The following is a 26,286-nucleotide window of genomic DNA, read 5'->3' on the forward strand; positions in this document are numbered from 1 at the left end:
GCAGTGTGCGTGGACCTTGCAAATAAAAAGAATGAATTATGTATGTAGTAATTGTTTAGATTAATTATTTACAACAACAATCCTTTTCATCGTCATAAAAATAATCAGGAAAATTCAATACTTACTGTGCATGTGTTCTTCAGACATTCGTCTTCACAATCCGAAAGTATCGTATTCGTTGGTACCAGGATAACATCATATTCATAAGGAAAAATTCCATTTCGCGATTTAATAGTAATTTTTATAATATTTAAGAACTCAAGTGTTTATCTATTTCATCCATTATTTCGTAAAATTTCATTTTTGCATTTCAAAGATGATACTATTCTAGGATTTTTTTACGTACGGTCCCCTTAAATTCAAAATATATACCGACAGCAATCATTTCATTTCTGGATATTTAAATGGGGAATTAATACACAATATAAGGATTATTCACGAAATAAAAAATCAATACTGAATGAGATGCGGTAATACATATATAGTATGGGTAAAACAAGCGTATAATAGCATGTTAGGATTAGGAAACATAAAATGCAGAATTATATGAATGTTACAACATTAAACTTTATTGTGCTGTTTTCAAATGTTAACAAATTAAACAATCCATTCCATATGGTTCATGTCTATAATGTATACTTCATTTGCTGTCAAGTGGGAAAGTCTAAGTGATACGCAACGTTATATAACAATAAAATATATTGAATTGATAAATATTCGGAAGATAAGCGTCCTGATTATTGTAATTTCGTTAATGCAATGCTACAGTTCTTTGTGTAAAGACACGAACTTTCTCTTGACGCTTTTTTATCAAAGTGCTGTATTTTCGTCTCTTGTTAGCAAAGGTTTGGTAACAACGACTATGTCTTTTTGACCAAGTACCTTGACATAAAACATTCCTTCCCTTTGTTTGAACATTTCTTCTTTAGCTATTTTTGCTACTCTACAGCTAAGGATTGATGATAGTATACAAACAAGACATTCTGTTCCCGCTACAGCCAAGGCTATCAGTATTAAAATGTCTTTGTTTTCTTTCTGAAAAGTGTGTCCATCTGTCGTATGGTTCACTAGTCCTAGACGAAGAAGCTGAATACTGACCACGGCTGTAACTATGGATACCACAGACAGTGCTATAAAGCTCATGATCTAAAAGAAACAATCCAAAATTTAAAGGTGATATGGGTTTCAATAGCATCAAGTTAAGGAGAACGAAATCAGGGATATATATATGTACGATAAAATTGATTGAACTGTATTCATTCTTTGCCAAAATGAAGATTTTTTTTAACGTGACTGTTCTATAAAATATTAGTAAAAAGTATACAAGTTCTCAATCTTGTTTCTAAGTTAGTGGATATAAATGAGTATCCTTTCTTTGGAGAGAATATAATGGGGAATGTAAAAAAAAAATGAAAATTAGATGACAGAATTTTGTAATTAAGTTGAGGAGGTAGGTTTATTGACTACGATCTCGTTTACTTGTTACAAAAAAAGCAAGTTTTCAAGTAATTATCCATGAAATCTTAGTTTTTATATTTTTCTAAATTTTTTATAATTCAAACAATTACATTAAATAGGAAAGTTAACAATAAGTTGAAACATTTCGATATAAATAAAAAAAAATATACGTCTGAAATATATTAAGGTTTACATATTTAGTAAAAATTCTTTACCGACCATTTGTGAAACCCTAATATTAGGACTCCCGAACCATCTTAAATATATACGGATTATAAAATCTCCAAATTATGTTTTTTGTATGGGTTTGAACAAATTATGTATCATTATACCTTTTAGGTAGAGAAAACAAACATTCTTTTAGAGTTTCTTGTCGATTCAAGTATTCAGATTATCAATTCTACAATCTTTCTATTGTGAAATATCATTTAAAGATGATATCAGTTCCAAAATAACGAATAAATCAAATTATGTTACCACAATAACCCCTTAACTATCCAACCAAAAGGGGTCCTCGATGGCCTAGTTATCTACTGTATCACTAGCCTGTCAACACTGAGGTTGTGAGTTCGAACCCTGCAAGTGGCATGTGTGTTCGACTCCAATTTTAACTGACTAGAATTGCAAGTTTTCCTGCCGAAGGTCGGGGGTTTTCTTTGTATATTTTTAACCTTTACTGTTTAGTTCATTTTTGGTGATATACTTTAGGCGTGGCTCGGTATTTATACATCCCGCCATTGTGTTATTGTGCTATGGTCATTTTTGTATTCTTGTCTTTCATTTTTGCTTATGTACTTTGTCTATAGAGTGTCAATATGCAATTTTATTTTTCTTTGTTGAAATAGTTATTTGTTTTTATACTGATTAAGATTATAACACAATGTTGACTGCTGACCAGGTTTAATCCACCATTTTCTACATTAGAAATGCCTGTACCAAGTCAGGAATATGACAGTTGTTTTCCATTCGTTTGATATGTTTGAGCTTTTGATTTTGTCATTTGATAAAGGACTTTCCGTTTTAAATTTTCATTGGAGTTCGGTATTTTTGTTCTTTTACTTTTTTCTCACTGGGCCTCCCGGCTTCCTCCACCAATGAAAACTGACCTCAACGAAATAGTCAATAGTGCTGAAATTGGTGTTAACCACCAAATATCGATCAAACATCAACGATCAATCCAACCCAAAAAAATGTTTACCTAGTCTATAGATTTTCTAGGCTTTCTAAACAACAGATAGGTTCGATCTATTCCGACAAATGAGATAGTAACCGTTTGGCCTTCAAATTGTGATAGATAACCCTTTATACATAATATGTTTAGTGTCTTGTCATGTTTATCATTCGATGTTCATTTGATTCGGTGAAAGCGAAAGGAATCGCTAAAACATTAGTTGTCGCCTGACTGTACCTCTCATTTAGATATATGTTTCCCCTACTGTTATCTTTGAAGATATTATTTCGTGAAAATGTATTCTAACGCCTTCGTCATTGAAGCTTGAGTTTATGTTCAAGTAGACAGTGTTTTTGGTGAATTTTATATATTACACGATAAAACATGACCTTACCACGTATGATGATTTTCTTTTAGCACATAAAATCCCTATAATTCCTGTTATAATGAACTGAAATAGAGAGGAAAATATTGTTTAATATGCATAAATTTTATGAGTGAAAACGTGAAAATTTGCAACGGTTTTTATGTTTTTAATGCATCTTCAATATTTGTTGTATAGGATTCACAAACATGCTGGCAATATTATTTAAGGAAGTACAATATCGCAGTTTTATTGTTTAGATAGGATGTGTCAATGCATGACATAATTATATACCCACTTCACATAACCCAAAGTTAACGTTTACGTTAAACCAAACATTTTTTTTTTATTTCTTTTTGGGGGGAGGGGCGGGGTTGCTTGTTGTTTGTTACAATACATAATATTAGAAGTTTCGATTTACTTTAAATGCATACTTACAAACCCTCCGCTCCATATTGGGGAAACACTGTGTGCAAGCCACACTTCTGAACGAATACTTGACACTACCCCTAAACAAACACTGAGAATTCCCAAAAATATGTGAACACCAGATATAATGTAAACTGCAGTCAACACAGCTCTCAGCATTTTCACCTGTCTATATCTTCAATTCATTGATAAGATTCATGTTGTTCTGAAAAGCACAATTAGTATAAGTTTAAAACAGATTGCCTATTTTTAATAGATCTTTTGTTGGCATGCTGAAAATAATGAAAAAATACGTACAATTAAACTGCATAAATCCTCATAACAAGATGTGAAAATACTTTATTTTGGCCTTTGAAGTTCAAACATTCAGCAAACAAAAGTATTAGGTGTGTGCTTTAAATGAAATAAGCAAAACAAGATTGTTTGCAACGATTCAATACCTATACTCTAAAGTTAACCCATAAAAACTCGACCTTCCTTCTCATTCCTCATTCTGACCTTTACATTGAGAATCTGTAGTTAAAAAAATAGCTAGCTGAGCACATATAGAATTGTCGATACTATTAAGTGTATTCGTCACAGTCACATTTAATTTAGAAAAAACGTAATGCCTACTTTCACTTACCTCATAGAAATACCTTATACCGGTATCTGTAGTGATATTTATAATTCAAGAACACAAGTTTCTACCAGTGTAATCTACGTCATCGCCCTGTCATAAAATTTCCGTTTTGGAACCGATCAATCAAGTATTGATAATATGCTTGCAGACTCTTGTCAGTTTATATTCTACAAACTCGATCGATGAAACCACGCTAGGAATAGTCGATAATGTTGTGTAGAAAAGAAATGTTAACGGTATAGGAATATATAAATGATAAAAAAAAATAAGAAATCGAAAATCAGTGTTAATATTTATAGTGTTATCTACTTCAAAATTAATAGATCAGGTGTAGAATCTATAAAAAAAAAAAATGGTTCGTGATTTTTTACTGTTTAAGTCACATTTTTTCTTTAATATCATCAAGTCGGTTACATGGTAATTGATAATCAATGTTCCTTAGAAATGATCTTTCTGGTTAAGTAGCATTTTCAAGGTTGGTGGGTTTTAATCTTTAAAATTTGTAAATCAAAGAAAAATTAAGTTCTCCGAGGCCTTTAACGATTATTACGTCACAGTCATTCCTTTGATTTGACAATATATTTCTACGGTTTGTGGCCTTTTTTTTTTACAGAAAACTGTTAGCACTTAATATGCATATGCTAACTTGCACCAGATGAGACTGGATATGTACCCTGCATCGTCCTGTTTGTGTTTTTGTTTGATGTTTTTCTTTGTATCGATCTGATGAAATAAGCCTTTTCGACTGATTTTTATTGTTTGTTGTCTTATGTTGTGCTGTTACACCACTGTCCCAGGTTAAGGGAGGGTTGAGCGCTCACAAACATGTTTAACCCGCCACATTCTTTATGTGCATGTCCCAAGTCAGGAGCCTGTAGTTCAGTGGTTGTTGTTGGTTCATGTCTGTCATATTTGTTTTTCGTAAATAGTTTTGTTATAAATTAGGCCGTTAGTTTTTTCAATTGAACTGTTTCATATGTTTCATGTCAGGGCCTTTTATAGACGGCTATACGGTATGAGTTTTTTCTCATTATTGAAGGCCGTACGGTTGCCTATTATTGCTTACATCCGTTTCATTTGAACTTTGGTGGATAGTTGTCTAATTGGCAATCATACCACATCTCCTTATGTTTATACTGCTATATAGATAATGTACTTTACTAACGAGACATCAATAGTTCCGCGGAACTATAGAAAGATATGCATGCTTGATATTTTAACATATATCTATATGTCCACACACTGGCAAGTTACACGAAAATTTGTATGACATATGTAATCACTTCAACTTTCTAACCGTAAATTGTATTTGACTGTATGTATTTGTATCAACATTCCAGTAATACAAGGATGCTTATACCCCCAACTTCTCCCGAATTGCTCCCCTATCGAATGTTCTGTTGGTATATATGGTTGTGTTTCGGGAAATAACATTCTTTTAGAGTAAGGCTGAAGTCCTTGTTCTCAATATCTTATGTAATGTCACAATCAACATGGTTTAACATGTTAAAGAATATTTGAAGTATGATAAAAGTGTGTCTACTAAACAAATTTGGAATAAGCAGTAAAAAAATCGTGATAAAATTTGATATTTATAAACAAAGAAATTCATTAATTAACAGTAGAAAATAAGGATATGAGCCACTTCAAAAATAATGAAACATCTAAAATTGAAGATCTGTGTGATAATTTAAAACTAAAATATCATGTAGCCGATGATAAGCATCAAACTGTAAATAAAGCGTCTACTGCAAGCAAAATATAAATTTATATTTAGCGGAACCATGCAGACCACAAATTTGTAAACTTTGAAAAATTTGGTGAGCTGAACATAGATCCAAGCGGGGATCCAAATTCTTAAAATGAGAAAAAAAAACTAGTTTTAGTCCTGAAACGGTTAGGCAAGCTATTCCAGAGTGAAGCGGCTGCATATCTGAATGAACTCTTATCGTGTGTACTAGTTCTTATCTTCTAATCTGTGGTATGTCCAGAATGCTTTAAATTGTGTTTTAAGTCATTGAGATTGACTAAGTCACTCAAACACACTGGAATCTTATCGTTAAGGATTGTGTAGGCTCAAGTGCCATTATTCTGATTCTTCTGCATAGTTGCAACATTTGTCATGATCCAGGTTTCATATGATGAGGTATAATCCTCAATTACAAAACGAAGTGCTCTCTCCTGCACTTTATTTTAACTTCTTGAGTCAGTATATTCAGACACAATTTTCAATGCATTACAGCATAGATAAAGATTTAAAAAACTATTTTACATTTTGTTTTGAAAAAAAAACTGTATACTTTTTCGCTATTCTAACATCAGCACTTAAGTCTTGCGTAAGACCCTGCAGAGACGCTTTGAAACACCTTAGATGTTGAGTAACTAATATATTCCTTAGACAAGGCATATGCTTTTGACTGATCTCAGGATTGATATAAGGATACCTACTTTATCATTTAAACCAGAGACATATATATGTCACTGTTTAAACCTTATATATATTTTTTAAAGAATTATACACAAAGTAAAAAAAAAAAACTGACGTAGGCCTACTCAAAGTTGAAATACCCCCCTTTTCGTGCAAGGTCAGATAGTAGGCATAGTATATTTGGCAATACCATCACTTTATGGAATCTAATTAAGTTTAGTTTAAACATATTTTATTTACTCAAAGTAAAATGGATTGGACACAAGTAAACCATACTTTTATTATGAAGTCCGCTCCGAATAACAATAAATAACAATGCAATATTGATATGAGCATGCAATAATTCAGAATATACAATACTTTACGATTCTATCCATTGAAAAAAGATGACACAATAATAACGGAAAAATTGGTAATGATGATGATGATGATGTAAATGTACCGTAAAAAGTAAAATCACAAAAATACCGAACTCCGAGGAAAATTCAATCGGAAAGTCTCTAATCACATGGCAAAATCAAATGTCAAAACACATCAAACGAATGGACAACAACTGTCATATTCCTGACTTGGTACAGGCATTTTCAAATGTAGAAAATGGTGGATTGAACCTGGTTTTATAGCGCTAAACCTCTCACTTGTACGACAGTCTCATCAAATTCCGTTATATTTACAACGATGCGTGAACAAAATAGACATTATAAATAAAATGGTCAAAATATGGGCACAGCAGTCATCACTGTGTAACTTGGCAATATCAAAACAAACAATTATTTACAAAAAAGCACAAAAGCATCTATCAAATTAAAAACCACATTCATTGCTTCGCGTGTCTGACGTCAGAAAATGTAAACGTCACATAAGAAGAAATTTTGTCATTCAATGTTTATTCAAAACAATTTTATAATTTCAAATGGGGAATGTTGGTATACAGGGTTAAAAAATCAAAAGTTATGTTAGAGATACACTATTCAGTATCATATAACAAGAAATCTCTCAGACCTTTTAATAAACTCGAATACATGTTAAAATATATGGACGTTTTGTTCATTCGAGAGGTTCGGATTACCAGATGTTAGTAACTTAACATTCAATATAAGTTCATCAGGGAGCCATCTTAGATTGTTCATCAGAATTCCTCTCTGAGCTGTATATAAAGAACAGTCGAAAAGGACATGGTGTACAGTCTCAATGTTACATCCACAAAGACAAGATGGGTCAGCAATTATATTGACTCTGAAAAGTCATAGTTAAAGAAAGATGAGTAGCATCCGGCTTAATCTGTTGTGTTGGAATTGTATTTAGTTTCCTGGGTCCATATAAATAGTACTTATGTACATCTTTATTTATAGTATTAATTTAGCTTTTTTAATTGGATTTTAAATTTTGAGATAGAGTCTGATTTTCGAAGGGACAAATCGGTCACATGATGATTCCATAGTCTTATAGTTGATGGTATTTAAAAGATTCTATAGTAAGGGATAATCTACAAAAAGGAACAATGATATCATTGCCATTTCAAGTTTATTAGCATATCTTATCCAAATTATCCCAAACCTCAGTTGCATATTCAAAAATTGGTCTTATAAATACTAAATAGAGTTTATCTAATTTTTTCCTACAAAGTTGGTACTTGAGTTTTCTCACTATATTTAAATGTTTCGTAACACTAATTATCAGATTGTCTTTATGGCTATTCCATCTAGCATCAGAGCAAAACGTTACCACAAGGTCACGGTTTGTGGCATTTTGTAATAGGGATTTCTTTATCTTTTTAAGCAGAATTTTAGATCTGGTGCGTCATTATTTGAAAAAATCATTATTTCTGTGTTGTCTGGATTAAAAGACATTAGCCACCTTCTTGACCATTTGTTCAGCTCCTCGATGTCACGATCAATAACAGTTTTTATATGTCATTCGTCGTGCTTCGAGTAATTAAGCGAAATGTCATTCGCATAGAGTCTGGTTAGAGATGTGAGTATCTCTGCAATGTCATTCGTCAGGGGGGGCCCTTTTGTGGGAAAAATTTGGTTGATTATAGGGAATCACTGAAGCATGACTGGAGCCCCACCCCCCTTATGAAAAGTTCTAGATCCGCCACTGGTTATCTCACTGCTGATCGTCTAAAATTTAAATTAACGTTTTATTAAATTAATTTTCGGATGACAAGGGAGGAAACTTGACAGATACTGATTTTGATTATCTCCCTTGATACAACTATTAACCAAAATTTAGTGCCGACAGACAGTTCTAGTGTAGTCCAACTGTGGCGTGCAATGTGATGCAATTATTGAAGGCAAATTTGTAAGTCGGTATTAACAGATACAGTCATATTCTATCCTTTAGATAATCTCCATTTGTTGATTTTTGTCCGATCTTTCATACTGTCATACGCATAACCATACCATGTATACATTAATTTTTTTTCCACGAACAATTAAAAACTGGAACAGCCTTCCTCTGAGTATTGTGATGAGCGACTCTATAGAGTCGTTCAAAGCAGCTGTCTCAATCTACACCTACAGTCGGTAAATTTATCATGTGTAAATAGTTTTATCTTAAGTTAATATTAAAAAATAAATAAAATAAAAATATGGTATCAGGATCCGTTTGCGCCCAATACACGTACACACCCTTCAGGTTCGCACCCAACATGTTCGCCCCTCTTTTATCCGTAAGCACCCTATACGTTCACACACTTTTTTTTTTATTCAAAAACCTGATGAATTAGATGTTTTTTAGATGTTTATATCAAAATATTTTTATTTTCATAAATAAAAATTCGGGAATTTTTAAGTGAAATATTGTTTTAAATTGATTTGATGATTAATTGTTATATGTTAATTATGTATGATTTACAGGCAGTATTTCTATAATTGGCAGATATTAAAATATTTGGTCACTGATCCTTTATCCATAGTATATCAAAACACATTAGTAACCCTCTTTTCATTGATAAATTAGATGATTTAAAACTGAGACTATGGTGTGGAAACAACCATTTGGATCCCAATTATTGTCACATTAACCTATTATGTCTGTTTGGGTTGACAATATAATGGAACTATAAACAACTGTCATACAGGTTGGAGGTTTAGCTAGCTGTGAAACCAGGTCTAACCCATCATTTTCTTCAGAAAATGTCTGTACCAAGTAAGGAACATATGGCAGTTGTATTTCACTTGTTCAGTTGCTTGATGGTAGCAAGTCATTTCGTACCCAAAATTAACATTTCGTACCCAACATTTACCATTTCGTACCCCTGATGAAAACCATTTTGTACCCTATGGGCCAACTGCATTAACCATTTTGTACCTCATAGATAAATACATGTTTACTATTTGGTTTCCATTCAAGAAAATATATAACACTGTTATTATTTTTTTTTTTTAAATAAATAGGTAAAATATGTAATCATGGTAATAAAACCTTTTGAGATAATTGAATTTAATTCTGGAATACAATAATAGTTATAGTAGTCTCAGTTTAATTAAAAAAATGTTATAACATAAATAAAATGCTTCCAGCATTAGAACATTTCTAAAGACCTATGAATGGTTGAATTAAGCAATACATGGAAACTTTTGGATAGTTTTAATCACACTTTGTTTGCAGGGTTTATCCTTAACTAATTTTTCAGCTCTTAAAATATGAGGTTAATTAACAAACAAAGAAATTAATGTCTGCAACTGTTTATCTAGTTATTATCAGCTGTTTTGTCATGAAATGCAGTGAAATGGGATATTCACTTAAGAAGAAAGCCACGAATAAAAATGTTTGTATACAAATTTGCGCCTTATGTGACCAATTAAAGAACTTGCTATGGCTTTTTCAATTTGAGAAAAATCTTACGAAATGGCATACATATCATGCATATACAAGATAAATCTTCCGTGAGGTATGAAATGGCACACAATATAAATTTTCCGTGAGGTACGAAATGGTATACATATAAATATTCCATGAGGTACAAAATAACACATATAAATCTTCCGTGAGTTACGATATGGTATACATATAAATATTCCATAAGGTACGAAAATTGCATACAAATACATTTTTTCGTGAATTACGAAATGGCACACACATAAATCTTCTGTGAGGTACGAAATGGTACACATATAAATCTTCTGTGAGGTACGAAATGGTACACATATAAATCTTCTGTGAGGTATGAAATGGCATACATAGACAAGTAAATGTTCCGTGAGGTATGAAATGGCACACAATATAAATCTTCCGTGAGGTATGAAATGGTATACATATAAATATTCTATGAGGTAAGAAATGGCACACATATAAATCTTCTGTGAGGTACGAAATGGTATACATATAAATATTCCATTAGGTACGAAATGGCATACATGTAAATATTTCTTGAGGTACAAAATGGTCAAGGTACGAAAAGGTCAGGGTATGAAATGGTTTTTGTAAGGGTACGAAATGGGGGGTATGAAATGGTTAGGGTACGAAATGACTATAATTCTGCTTGATAGCTTACTTTTTCTCATTTTTTATGGACTTACCCTATTTATACGACCGCAAAAAAATTGCGTTCGTATAATGCTATTATGTCGTCGTCGTCATCCGAAGACACATTTGGTTTCCAAATAAAATCTTTAGTTTAAATGAATGGATCTCTATGAAATTTTACCAGAAGGTTCAATACCACAAAAGGAAGGTTTGATTAATTTTTTGGGATTATGGTACAAACAGTTTAGGAATTAGGGGCCAAAAACAAGCATTTTGTAGTTTCTGGACAATAACTTGTGTTAAGTGTATTGATCTCTCTGAAATTGTACCACAAGGTTCCATATCACAAAGGGAAGGCTGGGATTGAGTTTTGGGGAAATTGCCTCAAACGTTCAGGAATGAGGGCCAAAAAGGGGGCCAAAAACAAGCATTTTTCTAGTTTCCAGACAATAACTTGTGTTTAAGTGTATGGATCACTATGAAATTGTACTACAACGTTCCATACCACAAAGGGAAGACTGGGATTGAGTTTGGGGGTAATTACTCCAAGGGGGGGATTCAAAAAGTTTGGGGGGGATTTTTTAAGGTTTAAGTTTTTTTTATTCAAAATTTTTTAAATACCAAATTATTTTTTCAATTATTATTTCGGGGTTCATACTTTTTTTATTCAAATTTTTTTTTTGGGGGGGGGGGAGGGGGACATATTTTTTTTATTGATTTTTTTTCATAAATTTTTGGGTTTTTTTTTCCCAATATTTTTCCATTTTTACATTGATCATTTCTGATTTAAATAAAAAAGCAACAAATACTGGTATGGCAGGAGATATACATCAAATTTATTATATATAACAGATTAACTAAGTATTGTGCAACAGCACAGTATTGTGCAATAGCAAGAAATCTTCAATTGAAAATAAATACACAAATATTTTAACCAATTTCAGTGGGATTAATTTAAAGTCTAATTTTTGGGGTTCTAACCTTGTATTACTTATTTGAATATTGTGCCCCATTTTTAAATTGGTCTACATTTAGGTCCAAAGGGGTCCAAAATTAAACTTTGTTTGATTTCATCAAAAACTGAATAATTGTGGCTCTATGATATGCTGAATCTTATTGTGCATTTAGATTTTTTATTTTGGCCCTGTTTTCAAATTGTTCAATATTAAGGTTTGAAGGATCCAAAATTAAACTTTGTTTGATTTCAACTAAAATTAAATTTTTGGTGTTTTTTTATATGCTAAATCTAACCATGTTGTTAGATTTTGGATATCAGACCTTACTAGTTAAATTAAATGTCCCATTTCAAATTTTTAAGATCTTTGACCACATTTATTTTGTGTCAGAAACCTATATTATGTCAAAAATTTGATCACAATCCAAATTCAGACAGTATCAAGCTTGAATATTGTGTCAAAACTTGCCCTAACTGTTCAGGGTTCGTACTCAGTGGTCGTATCAGGCAAAGCATTTTATTGAATTTGCCTTGGAGTTCAGTATTTTTGTTATACTTTTTTATCTTTATTAAAAGATTATACCAGTATTTCAAAATAAGTTTCTATTTAGAACATTTAAAAAAAAAGTGAATTTCAGACATTAACTTACTTGACCAGTATACAAAGATATTAGGTGAGCAATACAGGCCTCTGGTTAAAAACATAAACAACTTTATGGACAGAGTATTTTCAAATATTATCACCATGAGCAGTTTTCCTAAAATTGCAGAACCATGTTTACAATACAATATGTAAAAAAAAATAGAAGCAACATGGTAAAAAAAAAGATAACTCCTTATATCATGGAACTGTATTAATCCAAACTCCTTAAAGTGATTACTGATATAGTATACTGTAATTTTGATAGGACATAAATGTAACAAACATGTATGTGGTAGCAATATAGATTCTGCAACTGCAACAAGTGTGTTACAATATTTCTCAACTCGAGACAGTTGAATTTTAATATTTGAAGCGCTAGGCTTGCCGAGCTTTTTCAGTAATTAAAATTTAACTGTTGAGAGTGGAGAAATATCGTAATACACAAGTTATAGTGGAGGAATCTGTTTCTCTAATTATTTTTAGCCTTCCTTTTCAAAGACTTGCAGAAAGTTGTGTTCTTTGTATGTGACGTCATCAGGCATGGTGGTCTTATTTCATGACGTCACAATGGGAAATTCAGAATAAAGCAAGAACATTTGACGTCATAATTTGATTACAACCAATCATTTGCTGAGAACAGATATTTCACTAGTGAGGAGAACAATTTTTTCACAATCGGTTGGGAAAAGTGAAAATAGTGAAAAAATTAGAGAAATAACATTTTTAAAACAGCATTCATATTTTTCAGGATTTTTTCAAATTGGTTATGGCAACATTAGATGTGTTTGTTGGAAACTTCACCATAATTGACTTTGAGCTGTATGATCTATGGCTTAATGGATTATCAGGTATAATTACACCTTATATAAGAATGCCGGATTTTGATTGGTTGTTAGCCAGTGTATTTTTTGCATATTCTAACATTTTTTCCTCATTTCAAACGAATTTGCCTGTTTTTTCACCACTGCCGGTGAATTTGCCTCAAATTCCCCTCTCTGCCGTGGTATTTGCCATTTTGGATATTCCTTTTTTACCCTCGCGAGCCTGTTCCCGCCAAAATTATTCGGAACCTTTCTCACTTTATCCCGACAACATGGTTAAGCACTATTAATTGAGTTAAACAGAAAACTATCAGAAATATACATATAAAGAGGGGAAAGACAAGTCTATACAAAATGATTTAATGATGGAATAACAATGACGTTTACACATATAGATACCATGACGTTACAAAAAGACTGCACTAACGCATATAAGTACATGTATAATACCCGCAGTACTAAGATTTCCCTTCACATGTACAGACAATTTCAATCAAAATCTATTCAGTGTAATTAAACAGATATATCATGTTATGGAGGGGTATTTGCGAAAAATACCAGTCTTGGGAAATTTCACCGTCCCTTGACTGGTATTTTTTGCAAATACCCCTGCATAACATGATATATCTGTTCAATATTGTATATAAAGAAAACATTTTCAGATGGGAGGAAAAACAAAACTTTTACAAAAATTTACAGTTTTTATGTTTTGGGAACTTACTTCTAACCTGATAAATAATTATGCTGCTCATTATCAATGTTTTTGGAATTAAAGTTTTAATTGGTAGATTTTATCCAGAATTATCCTATAATCATGATAATGCAACAAAATATTTGAATCAGTCCATTTCCTATCTTAACAATGTTGAAAGCTCCCTACTGAACAGAAGTCAAATATGTTACAGAAGCATACAAATAACTGTGATGTACAAACGAAATATAAGAGAAATAAACAGTGGTTGAAAATTTGTCTGTTCATTCAAGGGCCATTTCTAAGCATAGCTTAGGTCTTTGTACTGACGTATGTCTAGCATTTAAGCATGCATGGAATGGAAAGCGAATCTATACTTTTGTAAGCAAACAACAATCCATTGATGGATACTGATTTTATCCTTGCAAGTTTAAGTCAATATATGTAAATGAATCTAAATTCAGGGAGAGTAAGTTGAATCAAATTAGTTGATATTAGAGCCCCAACCACACTCTGATTTAAGTTTGCCTCATGCAAATTTTATGAAACTCATACACAATGCTAAGAACCAAAACTTGCAGACAGAGTTATGCCCCTTTATAACTTAGAAAATTGCATTTTTTTTTCATTTCAACACTTTATCTTATGTTTGCTTCATGCAAATTTTATGAAACTCATACACAATATTAAGAACCAAAACTTGCAGTTTATCAACTTAAGTGAATCAACTACAATCAATGCTTTATACAATGCAATGTTTAATTTTGACTTCCACTGATAAAACACAGATCAAGTTGAATTTGGGTAGTGTCACTTTAACCATTATTGAATTAGGCCCCTTTATAATTCGAAAGATTGCAAAATTTTTAGTTTCCATTCTGTAACTTAAGTTTGCCCCAACCAAACATTATGAAACCTATACACAATATTCATTACCACAAAACTAAGATCAAGTACAAATTTTTTGTTTCCTTTTTCTAACTTTATATAAAAAAGAAGATGTGGTATGATTGCCAATGAGACAACTCTCCACAAGAAATCAAATGACACAGAAATTAACAACTATAGGTCACCGTACGGCCTTCAACAATGAGCAAAGCCCATACTGCACAGTCAGCTATAAAAGGCCCCAAAATGACAATGTAAAACAATTCAAATGAGAAAAACTAACAGCCTAATTTATGTACAGAAAATGAACGAAAAACAAATATGTAACACATAAACAAACGACAACCACTGAATTACAGGCTCCTGACTTGGGACAGACACATACATACAGAATGTGGCGGGGTTAAACATGTTAGCGGGATCCCAACCCTCCCCCTAACCTGGGACAGTGGTGTAACAGTACAAAATAAGAACGAACTATAAAAATCAGTTGAAAGAGGCTTAACTCATAAGATTTGCCTCAACCAAATGTTATGAAACTTATACACAATGCTTATTACTACATAATACAGATTAAGTACGAAATTTGGTGGCGACACTTTTACCATTCTTGAGTTATGTCCCTTTATAAACATAAAAATTGCTTAATTTTTCGTTTCTTTTCTCTAACTTTAGTTTGTCTCAACCAAATGTTATAAAACTTATACACAACCATTCTAGAGTTATGCGTGTTTACAAAATAGAAAAATTGCTGAATTTTTAGTTTCTGTTCTCTACTTAAGTTAGCCTCAACCAAATGTTATGAGACTTACACACAATGCTTAGTACCACAAAACTCAGTTCAAGTTCAAATTTGGGTAGCGTCACTTTTATTTTTAATATTTTAGCCAAAATTTCAAAAATATTTTCAATTAAAAAAAATCAAATTAACAAATAGTGATTATTTAATGATCAAGTAGCCTTTTTGACTGTGTTGATAAAATTGACACTTAAATGTGTTTTTACAGGTGTTAATCATTACTTCAAATTTTACAACAAACAATAGGTGAGCTTGGGTAATTCCAATGAATTGTTTTGATTGGAATAATCAATAAATGTGTATACAATTTATTAAGTCTTCCAAACGAAGTTTGGGAAGACTTATTGGTTTTGCTCAGTTATTATTAATATTATTATTATTATTCCTCTTCTTCTTCTTCCGCTGCTTTTAAATTTGAACTTGTCCGCACCCGTTCTCCAAAACTGCTGGTCAGATTACTTAGGGTTCCACAATATGTTAGACTAACATGTATAGTGGTGCAATCAGGGTTTTGTTTGTGCAATGGGGTTTATAAAGGGGTACTTTGAGGGGCAAAAAGAAAGGAGGGTTTTACTATAGAACCCTATGGGATTTTATTTTTTTGAATTTTCAATTGATTATAAATTTAAAACCGTTTGTGATAGACACAATCTTTTTAATTGAAAATGTTCTAAATGATAAAGCACATTAAATGAATTACAGGGTTAGTCCCCAGGGGTCACCCCCACCCTGTGCCATTTAAGAAAGTTCTAATATGGTGTAAGTGGTCAAGATCCCCACCCCTAAACCATATATATTCTGGTTTGTCATGCTAAGATGGTTTGAATGATATACAGGGTTAGTCCCCAGGGGTCATCCCAACCCCTGCCATTTGAGAAAGTTCTAATATCTTGTAAGTGGTCAAGATCCCCACCCCTAAACCATATATATTCTGGTTTGTCATGCGAAGATGGTTTGAATGATATACAGGGTTAGTCCCAAGGGGTCAGCCCGACCCCCTGCCATTTGAGAAAGTTCTAATATCTTGTAAATGGTTAAGATCTCCACCCCTAAACCATATATATTCCTGTTCATCATGTCTCGAACATTTGAATGACATATAGGGTCCGTCCCCAGGGGTTCCCCCACACCCAATATTCTAATATCTTGTAAATAGTTGAGATCCCCACCCCTAAACCATATAAATTCCTGTTCCTCATGTCTCGAACGTTTGAATGACGTATAGGGTCAGTCCCCAGGGTTTCCCCACCCCAAATGTTCTAGTATATTGTAAATGGTCGAAATCCCCACCCCTAAACCATATATATTCTGGTTTGTCATGCCAAGATGATTTGAATGATATACAGGGTTAGTCCCCAGGCATAACTAATGCATATATAACTTTACTGGACCAAACCAATTTTCACTGGACTTTGCCCAATGTCAGGCCACCCTTGGAATTACGAATTATGGGAGCTTCGTTTGGGAGACTTCGTAACAGCATCCTGTTACAATCATTTTTTGTTTTTATGCCCTCGCCGTAGCAGAGGGGGCATTAAGTTTTACCCTTGGCCGTCTGTACGTCTGTCCGTACGTCCCAAAGTTGGTTTCCGTTCTCTAACTTTAGTTTGCCTCAACCAAATGTTATGAAACTTATACACACTGCTTATTACCACTAAATACAGATCAACTTTGAATTTTGGTGGTGTCACTTTTACCGTTCTAGAGTTATGCCCCTTTACAAATGGAAAAATTGCTAAATTTTTCGTTTCCGTTCTCTAACTTACGTTTGCCTCAACCAAATGTTATGAATCTTATACACAATGCTTATTACCACAATATACAGATCAAGTTTGAATTTTGGTGCCGTCACTTTTACTGTTCTAGAGTTATGCCCTTTTCAAATGGAAAAATTGTTGAATTTTTCATTTTTTTTTTCTAAATATCAAGTATTTTAAAATTGGAGTTATCTTTCTTCGTCCATGATTAAAGTTGAATCAACTACAATCAATGCTTTATACAATGCAATGTTTAATTTTGCCTTTCACTGATAAATTAAAGCAATTTTTACCCTTCATTTCTAAAAATATTTTAAAGTCTTCTTTGAAAATTGGAGTTATCTTTCTTTGTGCATAATGGTAGTTGAATCAACTACAACCAATGCTTTATACAATGCAATATTCAATTTTTACTTCCTACTGATAAATTAAAGCAATCTTTACCATTCAGTGCTTACAAGCACTTTCATTACTGTTCTAGAGTTATGCCCATTTACAAATAAAAAAATTGCTGAATTTTTGTATCCGTTCTCTAACTTGAGTTTGTCTTAAATTAATGTAATGAAATGTATGTATAATGCTTTTTACCACAAAACTCAGTTTAATTTTTTGTTTCCATTTTCTAACCAAATGTTATGAAACTTAGTATACACAATGCTTATTACAACATAATACAGATTAAGTACGAAATTTGGTGGCAACACTTTTACCATTCTTGAGTTATGTCCCTTTATAAACATAAAAATTGCTTAATTTTTGGTTTCCGTTTTCTAACTTTAGTTTGTCTCAACCAAATGTTATAAAACTTATACACAACCGTTCTAGAGTTATGCTTATTTACAAATAGAAAAATTGCTGAATTTTTAGTTTCTGTTCTCTACTTAAGTTAGCCTCAACCAAATGTTATGAGACTTACACACAATGCTTATTACCACAAAACTCAGATCAAGTTTAAATTTGGGGAGCACCATTTTTACCGTTCTTCAGTTATGTCCCTTTATAACTATATGATATGCAAGCTGGGGCATCATCTGTGTCCACATGTGGACACTATCCACATTTATTTATTATATACATGATTGTTAAATTTATATTTCTATACAAACATATTAAGAAAACACATGATAAAAAATAATGGAATTTTGTTATAAAAATTGTGATAAATAGTTGGTTCTAAATTCCATTATCATTTAAAGTTGAACATCAAATTCACTATATAGAGCAAAATTTGCACTTAACTTTAACAGTCCGAGAATTTTCTGCAACCCAAGGGAACAACAAAATATTTAAAAAACAGACATCTTATATCACAAGGACTCAATCTCAAAATGAAACTTTTGGAAAGGTAAATTCATGTAGTAAACTGTTAAAAAAAAGCCACACATTTACACCCTACATACCCTTAAGCATGAGTATACTGAAACTGAAATAATTAAATAGTTAATAGATCAATCTTCTTGAACCATGATCAATCATAGTAAACCATAGTTTGAGGATTTTTTTATTTATGCTTGTATATAAAAAACAATTTGCAAAAAAAATTTGCGGTCATATATTGCTATCATGTTGTCAGCGTCGTCTGAAGACATTTGGTTTCCGGACAATAACTTTAGTTTAAGTGTATGGATCTCTGTGAAATTTAATCAAAAGGTTCAATACCACAAAAGGAATGTTGGGGGTGATGGTCCCAACCGTTTAGGAATTAGGGGCCAAAAAGGGGACTGAAACAAGCATTTTTCTAGTTTCAGGACAATGACTTGTGTATACGTATTTTGAATCTTTGATTGCTCTGAAATTGTACCACAAGGTTCAATACCACAAGTAGAAGGTTTGGATTCTTTTTGGGGGTAATTGCCCAAACCGTTCAGGAATTAGGGGCCAAAAAGGGTCTTAAACAAGCATTTTTCTAGAAAAAAATTTTTGGGGGGGGCCAATTTTTTTGCCTCAAGATTAAAGAAATTAAAAAGAAAATTTCTTTAAATATTAATTTTTTTGGAGGGGGGTTAGAAATTTTTTTTTTTTTTTTTGGTGGGGTGGGTAAATTTTTTTTCCTCAAGATTTAAAAAATTGTCAATTTTCAAAAGAAAAATTGGGGGCACAATTTATTTTGCTAATTCTTTGTATATACAGTTTTACTAAGTATTGCGCAACAGCACAGTGTATTGCACAACAGCAAGAAATCTTCAATTGAATATACATTCAAATTATATAAACAATTTCAAGTTCTTTGACTACACTTATTCTGTGTCAGAATCCTATAATGTGTCAAATATTTAATTACAATCCAAATTCATACCTGTATCAAGCTTGAATATTGTGTCCATTTTTGCCCCAACTGTTCTGGGTTAGACCTCTGCGGTGGTATCCAGCTGCGTTCGGTGGAGCAGTTTGTTTGTATTGTAATCAATTACATTACGATTACTTGTAATCAGAAAATGCATGATTACTGGTTACATGTGATTACACTGTAAAATCTGATTATGATTACCCCATGTCTCTCATGTACACAGGAAATTACTTTTTGAAAGTAATATTGTTAGCTAGATGTATATATTTAATATGTTTGTATTATTTGGTGTAAATGCAAATTTAAATTTAGTATTTTAGGAATATCAACAATAGCTAAAGAAGTCTAGTATTGACTTGGAAAATTGGATATGAAACTTTTTCAAATTCTTTATTCTGACATCCCTTAGCCCCTTCTGCGTAACTGTGCAGCAGTTTATTTTCTTGTTCTTTCAATTTTCTTGATGTATTTATATGCAGGAGATCAACATTTGACGTATTTGCGACAATATATATTTTTACTTGCAAAAAAAAGTCACAAAAATAAACAAATAACTCGCAAATTTACAGTAATATTGACTGCATGACTTTGTAAATCTTGTCTAATTTATTCCACTTATATTCCACCAACAGTGGTACCAATAGATTTGTGAACACATGTATTATATTACTTACATTTGAAAATTAAGAATATTGTTGAATATTTCAATATACAAGTCTAACAGCTGGTGCAAAATAGAAATATTACCATAAAAATGTAAGAAAATTATGTTTTAGATAAATTCATTTTTTTTCACAGATGTGGATGCTGCTCATGTCTTACAGAAAGGAGAGTTACAACATTGTCCTTGGGTCACAATTGAGGACATTGTCAGTGAGGTTCATGACCATTACAGACTCTTTAACCATCTTGAGAAAATATTGAAAAATCCAACACACCTTGCAGACCAACAAATTCATCAAATTGATGCAGAGGCACAAACACTTCTTATTGAAAAGTAATTATCTTCTCTATACATTAAACAGGTTCTATTTGGACCATATATTGTACACACATATACAATTTTTCATAGCTGGGGCGACTTGATAAAATGTGAATTAATTTAAACAGGACAACAAACCTTCTGATTATGCCAAAAAACAATAAACCAAAATAAACAAATATGCTTGGATCAATTTTCATCAGAAATTATATTGGATTTGTGAAAGTAAGCTTCCTTTCTATTTTGATACTTTTTTGGTCTCTCCATACTAGAGTTGTTGGACTTCAACCTTCAGATTTAAGACACCCTGTCTTCTGCCATCTTGGATTATAGAATAACACAATACAAGCAGTCTAGATCTTTAATGAAATGTGCAAATTTTGAAAGAGGAATTTAATTCATTTGAAAAACTATGTGTATAAATATATTTTGATGACTGTGGTCGTATATTGGTATGACACATTGGTTTTCGCACTCTAACTTTAGTTTAAGTGAATGGATCTCTATGGAATTTTACCATAAAGTTCAATACCACAAAGGGGAGGTTGGGATTGATTTTGGTGGTTATGGTACCAACAGTTAAGGAATTAGGGGCCAAAAAGGGGCCATAAATAAGCATTTTTGTAACTTCCAGATATAACTTGTGTGTTAGTGTATGCATCTCTCTGACATTGTACTACACGGTTCCATATTACAAAGGGAATGCTGGGATTGATTTTGGGGGTAATTGCCTCAAAATTTTAGGAATTAGGGGCCAAAAAAGGGGCAAAAAAACAAGCATTTTTCTAGTTTCATGACAATAACTTGTGTGTAAGTGTATGGATCTTTCTGAAATTGTACTACAAGGTTCCATATCACAAAGGGAAAGCTGGAATTGAGTTTTGGGGTAATTACCCAAAACGTTTAGGAATAAGGGGCCAAAAAGGGGCCAAAAATAAGCATTTTTCTAGTTTCAAGACAATAACTTGTGTTCAAGTGTATGGATCTCTCTAAAATTGTACTGCAAGGTACCATACCACAAAGGGAAGGCTGGGATTGATTTTGGGGGTAATTGCCTCAAAACTTAAGGAATTAGGGGCCAAAAACAAGCATTTTTCTAGTTTCAGGACAATAACTTATGTGTAAGTCTATGGATCTTTATGAAATTGTACTACAAGGTTCCATATCACAAAGGGAAAGCTGGGTTTGAGTTTGGGGGTAATTGCCCTTAACATTTAGGAATTTTGGGCCAAAAAGGGGCCAAAAAACAAGCATTTTTCTAGTTTCCAGACAATAACTTGTGTTCAAGTGTATTGATCTCTCTGAAATTGTACTGCAAGGTACCATAACACAAAGGGAAGGCTGGGATTGAGTTTGGGGGTGATGAATCATAAGGGGGTTCAAAAATTTTGGGGGGGATTTTTTTTTCCTTTTTTTTCTTTAAAATTTTCCATTTTAAATTGGTTATTTCTGATGTATATATAAAAGCAAATAATAATGATATGGTTTGAATAGGTAAATTAAAAATTTTTAAGTTCTGTTTCATTTTGTGTCAGAAACCTATGCTGTGTCAAATATTTAATCACAATCCAAATTCTGTGCTGTATCAAGCTTGAATGTTGTGTCCATACTTGCCCCAACTGTTCAGGGTTCGACCTCTGCTGTCATATCAAGCTGCGCCCAGGGGAGCATTTTATTTCAAATACAGAATAATTTTGTTTGATTCAAATTTTCAACTTTGCCATATAAGGGGAGATAACTGGAAATCATGTTATTAGAGCCATTTTCTCATATTTTATCTTAAAATTCTATTGTTTAGTTTTCTTACCATCTTTTTTTATGATCTATACAAAATCTCTGATAATTTTTCACAACTTTAGACTTCTTTAGACCACTTTTTTTTTAATTATTTTTTGAAAAAGCATGATATAATGATTAAACCATTAAATTTGAGGCAATATGAGTGGTAGACGCCTATGGATACCCTCCTGCAAGTATTTCTTCAAGGTCATAATTACGGACTTCTGACGTAAGGTCTTCTACAACTTTCCATTTTATTCTTGCAACAATTTCAATATGCATTGACAGGTGTACATTGCACTCCTTTTCACAGCTGTTAATTCAACACTTAAAAGTAAAGCTTTTCAATGGAAGCCCATTGAATTGGATTTACCCCTTATAGTTTCCTATTACCTTGAAATATTGTACCCAAAGAAAAAGTTATTTTCCATTGAGTTTGAATTAAAAATTTGTTAATTTCTAAAACCATTAATTTCAATTAAAGATGATTTAAAAAAAAACAGGAAAAATGTAATCCATGAAGAAAGGTACTTCCACAAATTTGAGAAAAAATTTTGTACAAGGATTTCAACAAAAAGTTGATATATAGTATGATATGCTATTCCGAATTGATTCCCTTTAAAGTTTTCTGCCATTTTCAAAGGGGGTTACCGAAAATACACAAAAATTCAATGCTCAGACTTTAACAGAACTTTCAATCTATGGAGAACTCTTCTTGATTTTATTCCTGGTGTCAACATTTACCAAAATAGATATCCAATGGATATATATTCATATTGCCTTGTTTGCATCAGTATTAACTATTTGTTTCTGCACCTCAGACAAAAATGTGAAAGCAGGGCCCTTAGCCCTTACTAATATGCCAGTTTTGTGGTAAACAGTTTTCATTTGTCACAGAATGCAAGACATAGGGATCCTAACTTGTGATGGCTTTGGCTATTTACATAAAGCTGTATATTTCAGAAGGTAGATATACATTCATACTGCATATTTAGTATACAGATGCCTTCCATCAAACATATGTCCATTGTCCTTGACCTGATTTTCATGGCTGAGTGATTGCTTAAAAGTTTATGATGTAAAATTGTAATTGATGGGGTTAATAAAAGGATATAGCTGCTGTGAAAATTTGATATCATCACAGGTTAATAGCCTAGACCATCATACTTTATCCATTTTTTAAGTCAAATCTGCATGCAAATAGAACCAAGTATCTTAGGTCCGAGTACACAGTTATTTCATAGTGCATTTCTTTTAGACAATAAATGAAAATAAAAAAAATCCCACCTGCACTTTCTCAATGATAATTTTACAGTGTGTAGTACTACTTTTGGGACAAATTATATCAAAATTATAGAAAACTTCATTGGCTCTAACTCAAAATATGGACAATTTTATGTTAAGGGGTCTTGAAATCTTTTGACAGCTTCCGAAGTGCTAATTTTTAACCTTTTTCAGCTGGACTAAATCACTACTTTACTTTAAAATTCATGACCCAATTTTTTTTTCAGTGTAATTTCACCCCCCTACTTGCTATTTGAGGCATAAAACATGAAGAAATACATTTGGAAGAGGTATAAAAAAAATTGGCAAGTAACACACTGTCCACACTAGGGACTATATTCGTGGACAACGAAAATCAAATGACGATAACTGTGTACTCGGACCAAATACAATAAATTTTGCCTAAACCTTTATAATCAGGAGTTACTTGTTAAACAAAGATTATTAATTATGTAACTGTTATGTTTTAGATATTATCAGTTTGATGAAGTTGTCATCAGAGAAATTTTAGGAAAGAAATTATCTGGAAGAAATAGGAAAGATTTAGATGATGTCAGTGAAAAAACAAGAATGAGTATAAAAAAATGTAGAAGACAGGTAAATAAACTTTCAATGAGATTTTTCTTCTCAAGGAATTTCTTAAATATCTATCCTCTGTTTAATTATTCATGAACAAAGCTTCTCATAGTCATAAAAATTACAGCGATTAGATGTAAACTTTCATAAAGCAATCATTTCAAAACTAACACAAATATGTCCCAACTAAACTCAGAATCCTAGGTAGGCTCTTTATAAATGGGTTGCCTCAATCTGACAGAAATACAGATTTATGATTTTTTTGTAAAGATCTGACAATGTTCAGATTCTTCTTTCAATTTTGAAGACCTTTTCAAGACACTCTTGTTATGTCGTAATCCACTTAAAAACATTTGGAGGCATACATTCCAGTTGTTGAAAGAGAGTTTCTTAGTCATTGTGAGCAATAAGTAATCTTGGTATGGTCTTTAGATCAATTGTAGTGCAAACATATCTGATTTTTACTTTATTGCATTTATTTTAAAATTATATGTTGTCTTACTTCAGTTTGATAATTTGAAAAGAGTTTTTAAGACTGTAGAAGAAATGCTGGGATCCTTGGTAGACAATATAAAGACACACTACCAGATATCAGCTGATTTAGCAAGGTGATTGATTGTTGTAACACATTAAGTATCATTATAAATATGGTTGTTTATTTAAAATTTGGTCAATAGTTATGCTGATACTTATTATATTGGTGGATTTTTATGGGAATATACCCAGAGCATCCTGTATGATTTAATTTTTTTATTTGCTCATTAGGGAAATGGAACAAAGTTAGATTATGTCTGACATTTAAAATAAAAAAAATAGCTGAAAATACAAACCTAGATTTTGGGACCAGACATAGTTCTATCAGTCAAAGCTATATTTAACCTTACCTCTATTTTCTGCTATTTGTTACAGGAAGTATGCTGCTTTAGTATTTATTGCCAACAACAGATTTGAAACTGGAAAGAAGAAACTGAGCCAATACTCATTGCTTACATTTATAAAATGTGCAAATCAGATGATAGCAAACTGGTCATATAGTGCTGATGGTAACATTCAATTCTATAATCAGCATATTTAGCACTTCCTAAATATCTTACTTTTCTATATTCTGTCCACACTATTTCTTATATTTTTGGTTTAAATTACATCAAATTAAATTATTATTGATAACTGTCCCCTGCATAACGCGTTGGGGGGGACATGGAAATACCGGGTGTCCGTCCTTCTGGTCTTGTTAGCGCTCTCACAGGTACAATTCTTGCCAGATTTTTATAAAACTTATACTATAAGTTAATATCAGCAATATCTCGGACAAGTTCTATAATGTTGGACGATAGACTTTTTTAAAAAGAGTTATGCCCCTTGGAAACATTAAGTTTATGGAAAATGGCCTCGTTAGTGCTCTCACGGGTACAATTCTTGCCAGATTTTAATAAAACTTATACTATACTATAGGTTAATATCAGCAATATCTCGGAAAAGTTCTATAATGGTGGACGAACGACTTTTTTTTTACAGAGTTATGCCCATTGGAAATATAAAATATGTGCAACGCGGGGGACATTGGAACTCTGTTCTTTTACTTTTATATTATTCTATACCATGCTTTGCCTATTACATACATAACGTTATTTTCCGGAGATGAAAGTAATGAATACATGCAGTTAAATTAGATAGGTACAAAGAGAATCTAATAATTAATTTTTGTTTGCATATATAAAAATAAGAGCTGTGGTTTGATTGCCAATGATACAACTATCCACCAGAGTTTAAATGACGTTGATGTATTTCTCTTTTTCTTACCAGATTTATACTTTTCCTGACCGGTTGATTAATTTGATTTTTTTATAATCAATGTGTGGTTCGTTTGAACTTAGTTCTT

The 26,286-nt window shown here is 32.1% G+C and overlaps 2 protein-coding genes across 3 annotated transcripts in view; one reads left to right on the plus strand and one right to left on the minus strand.

Moving 5' to 3' along the window:
• Positions 1-551: 551 nt before the first annotated feature.
• Positions 552-4,196, minus strand: LOC127738186 (transmembrane protein 196-like). Its single transcript, XM_052249343.1, has 4 exons — positions 4,048-4,196; positions 3,432-3,627; positions 3,024-3,080; positions 552-1,146 (listed from the first exon to the last, which is right to left on the minus strand). Exons 2-4 carry the CDS (start codon positions 3,579-3,581, stop codon positions 811-813), a joined length of 543 nt encoding a protein of 180 aa, XP_052105303.1. The 5' UTR covers positions 3,582-3,627; positions 4,048-4,196; the 3' UTR covers positions 552-810.
• Positions 4,197-8,664: 4,468 nt separating this feature from the next.
• LOC127738182 (acidic fibroblast growth factor intracellular-binding protein-like) overlaps positions 8,665-26,286 on the plus strand; it is a 28,171-nt gene continuing 10,549 nt past the window's right edge. The window contains exons 1-6 of one of the 2 annotated variants that reach the window (XM_052249338.1): positions 8,665-8,780; positions 13,292-13,391; positions 20,585-20,783; positions 24,302-24,428; positions 24,915-25,015; positions 25,317-25,450. In XM_052249338.1, coding sequence (XP_052105298.1) covers positions 13,310-13,391; positions 20,585-20,783; positions 24,302-24,428; positions 24,915-25,015; positions 25,317-25,450 — 643 coding nt within the window. In that variant the 5' untranslated portion in view covers positions 8,665-8,780; positions 13,292-13,309. The remainder of the gene's footprint in view (positions 8,781-13,291; positions 13,392-20,584; positions 20,784-24,301; positions 24,429-24,914; positions 25,016-25,316; positions 25,451-26,286) is intronic. The other variant, XM_052249337.1, reaches the window with a different exon arrangement.

This window comes from Mytilus californianus, unplaced genomic scaffold, assembly GCF_021869535.1.
Source record: "Mytilus californianus isolate M0D057914Y unplaced genomic scaffold, xbMytCali1.0.p SCAF_4, whole genome shotgun sequence".
NCBI classification, from domain to species: Eukaryota; Metazoa; Mollusca; class Bivalvia; order Mytilida; family Mytilidae; genus Mytilus; species Mytilus californianus.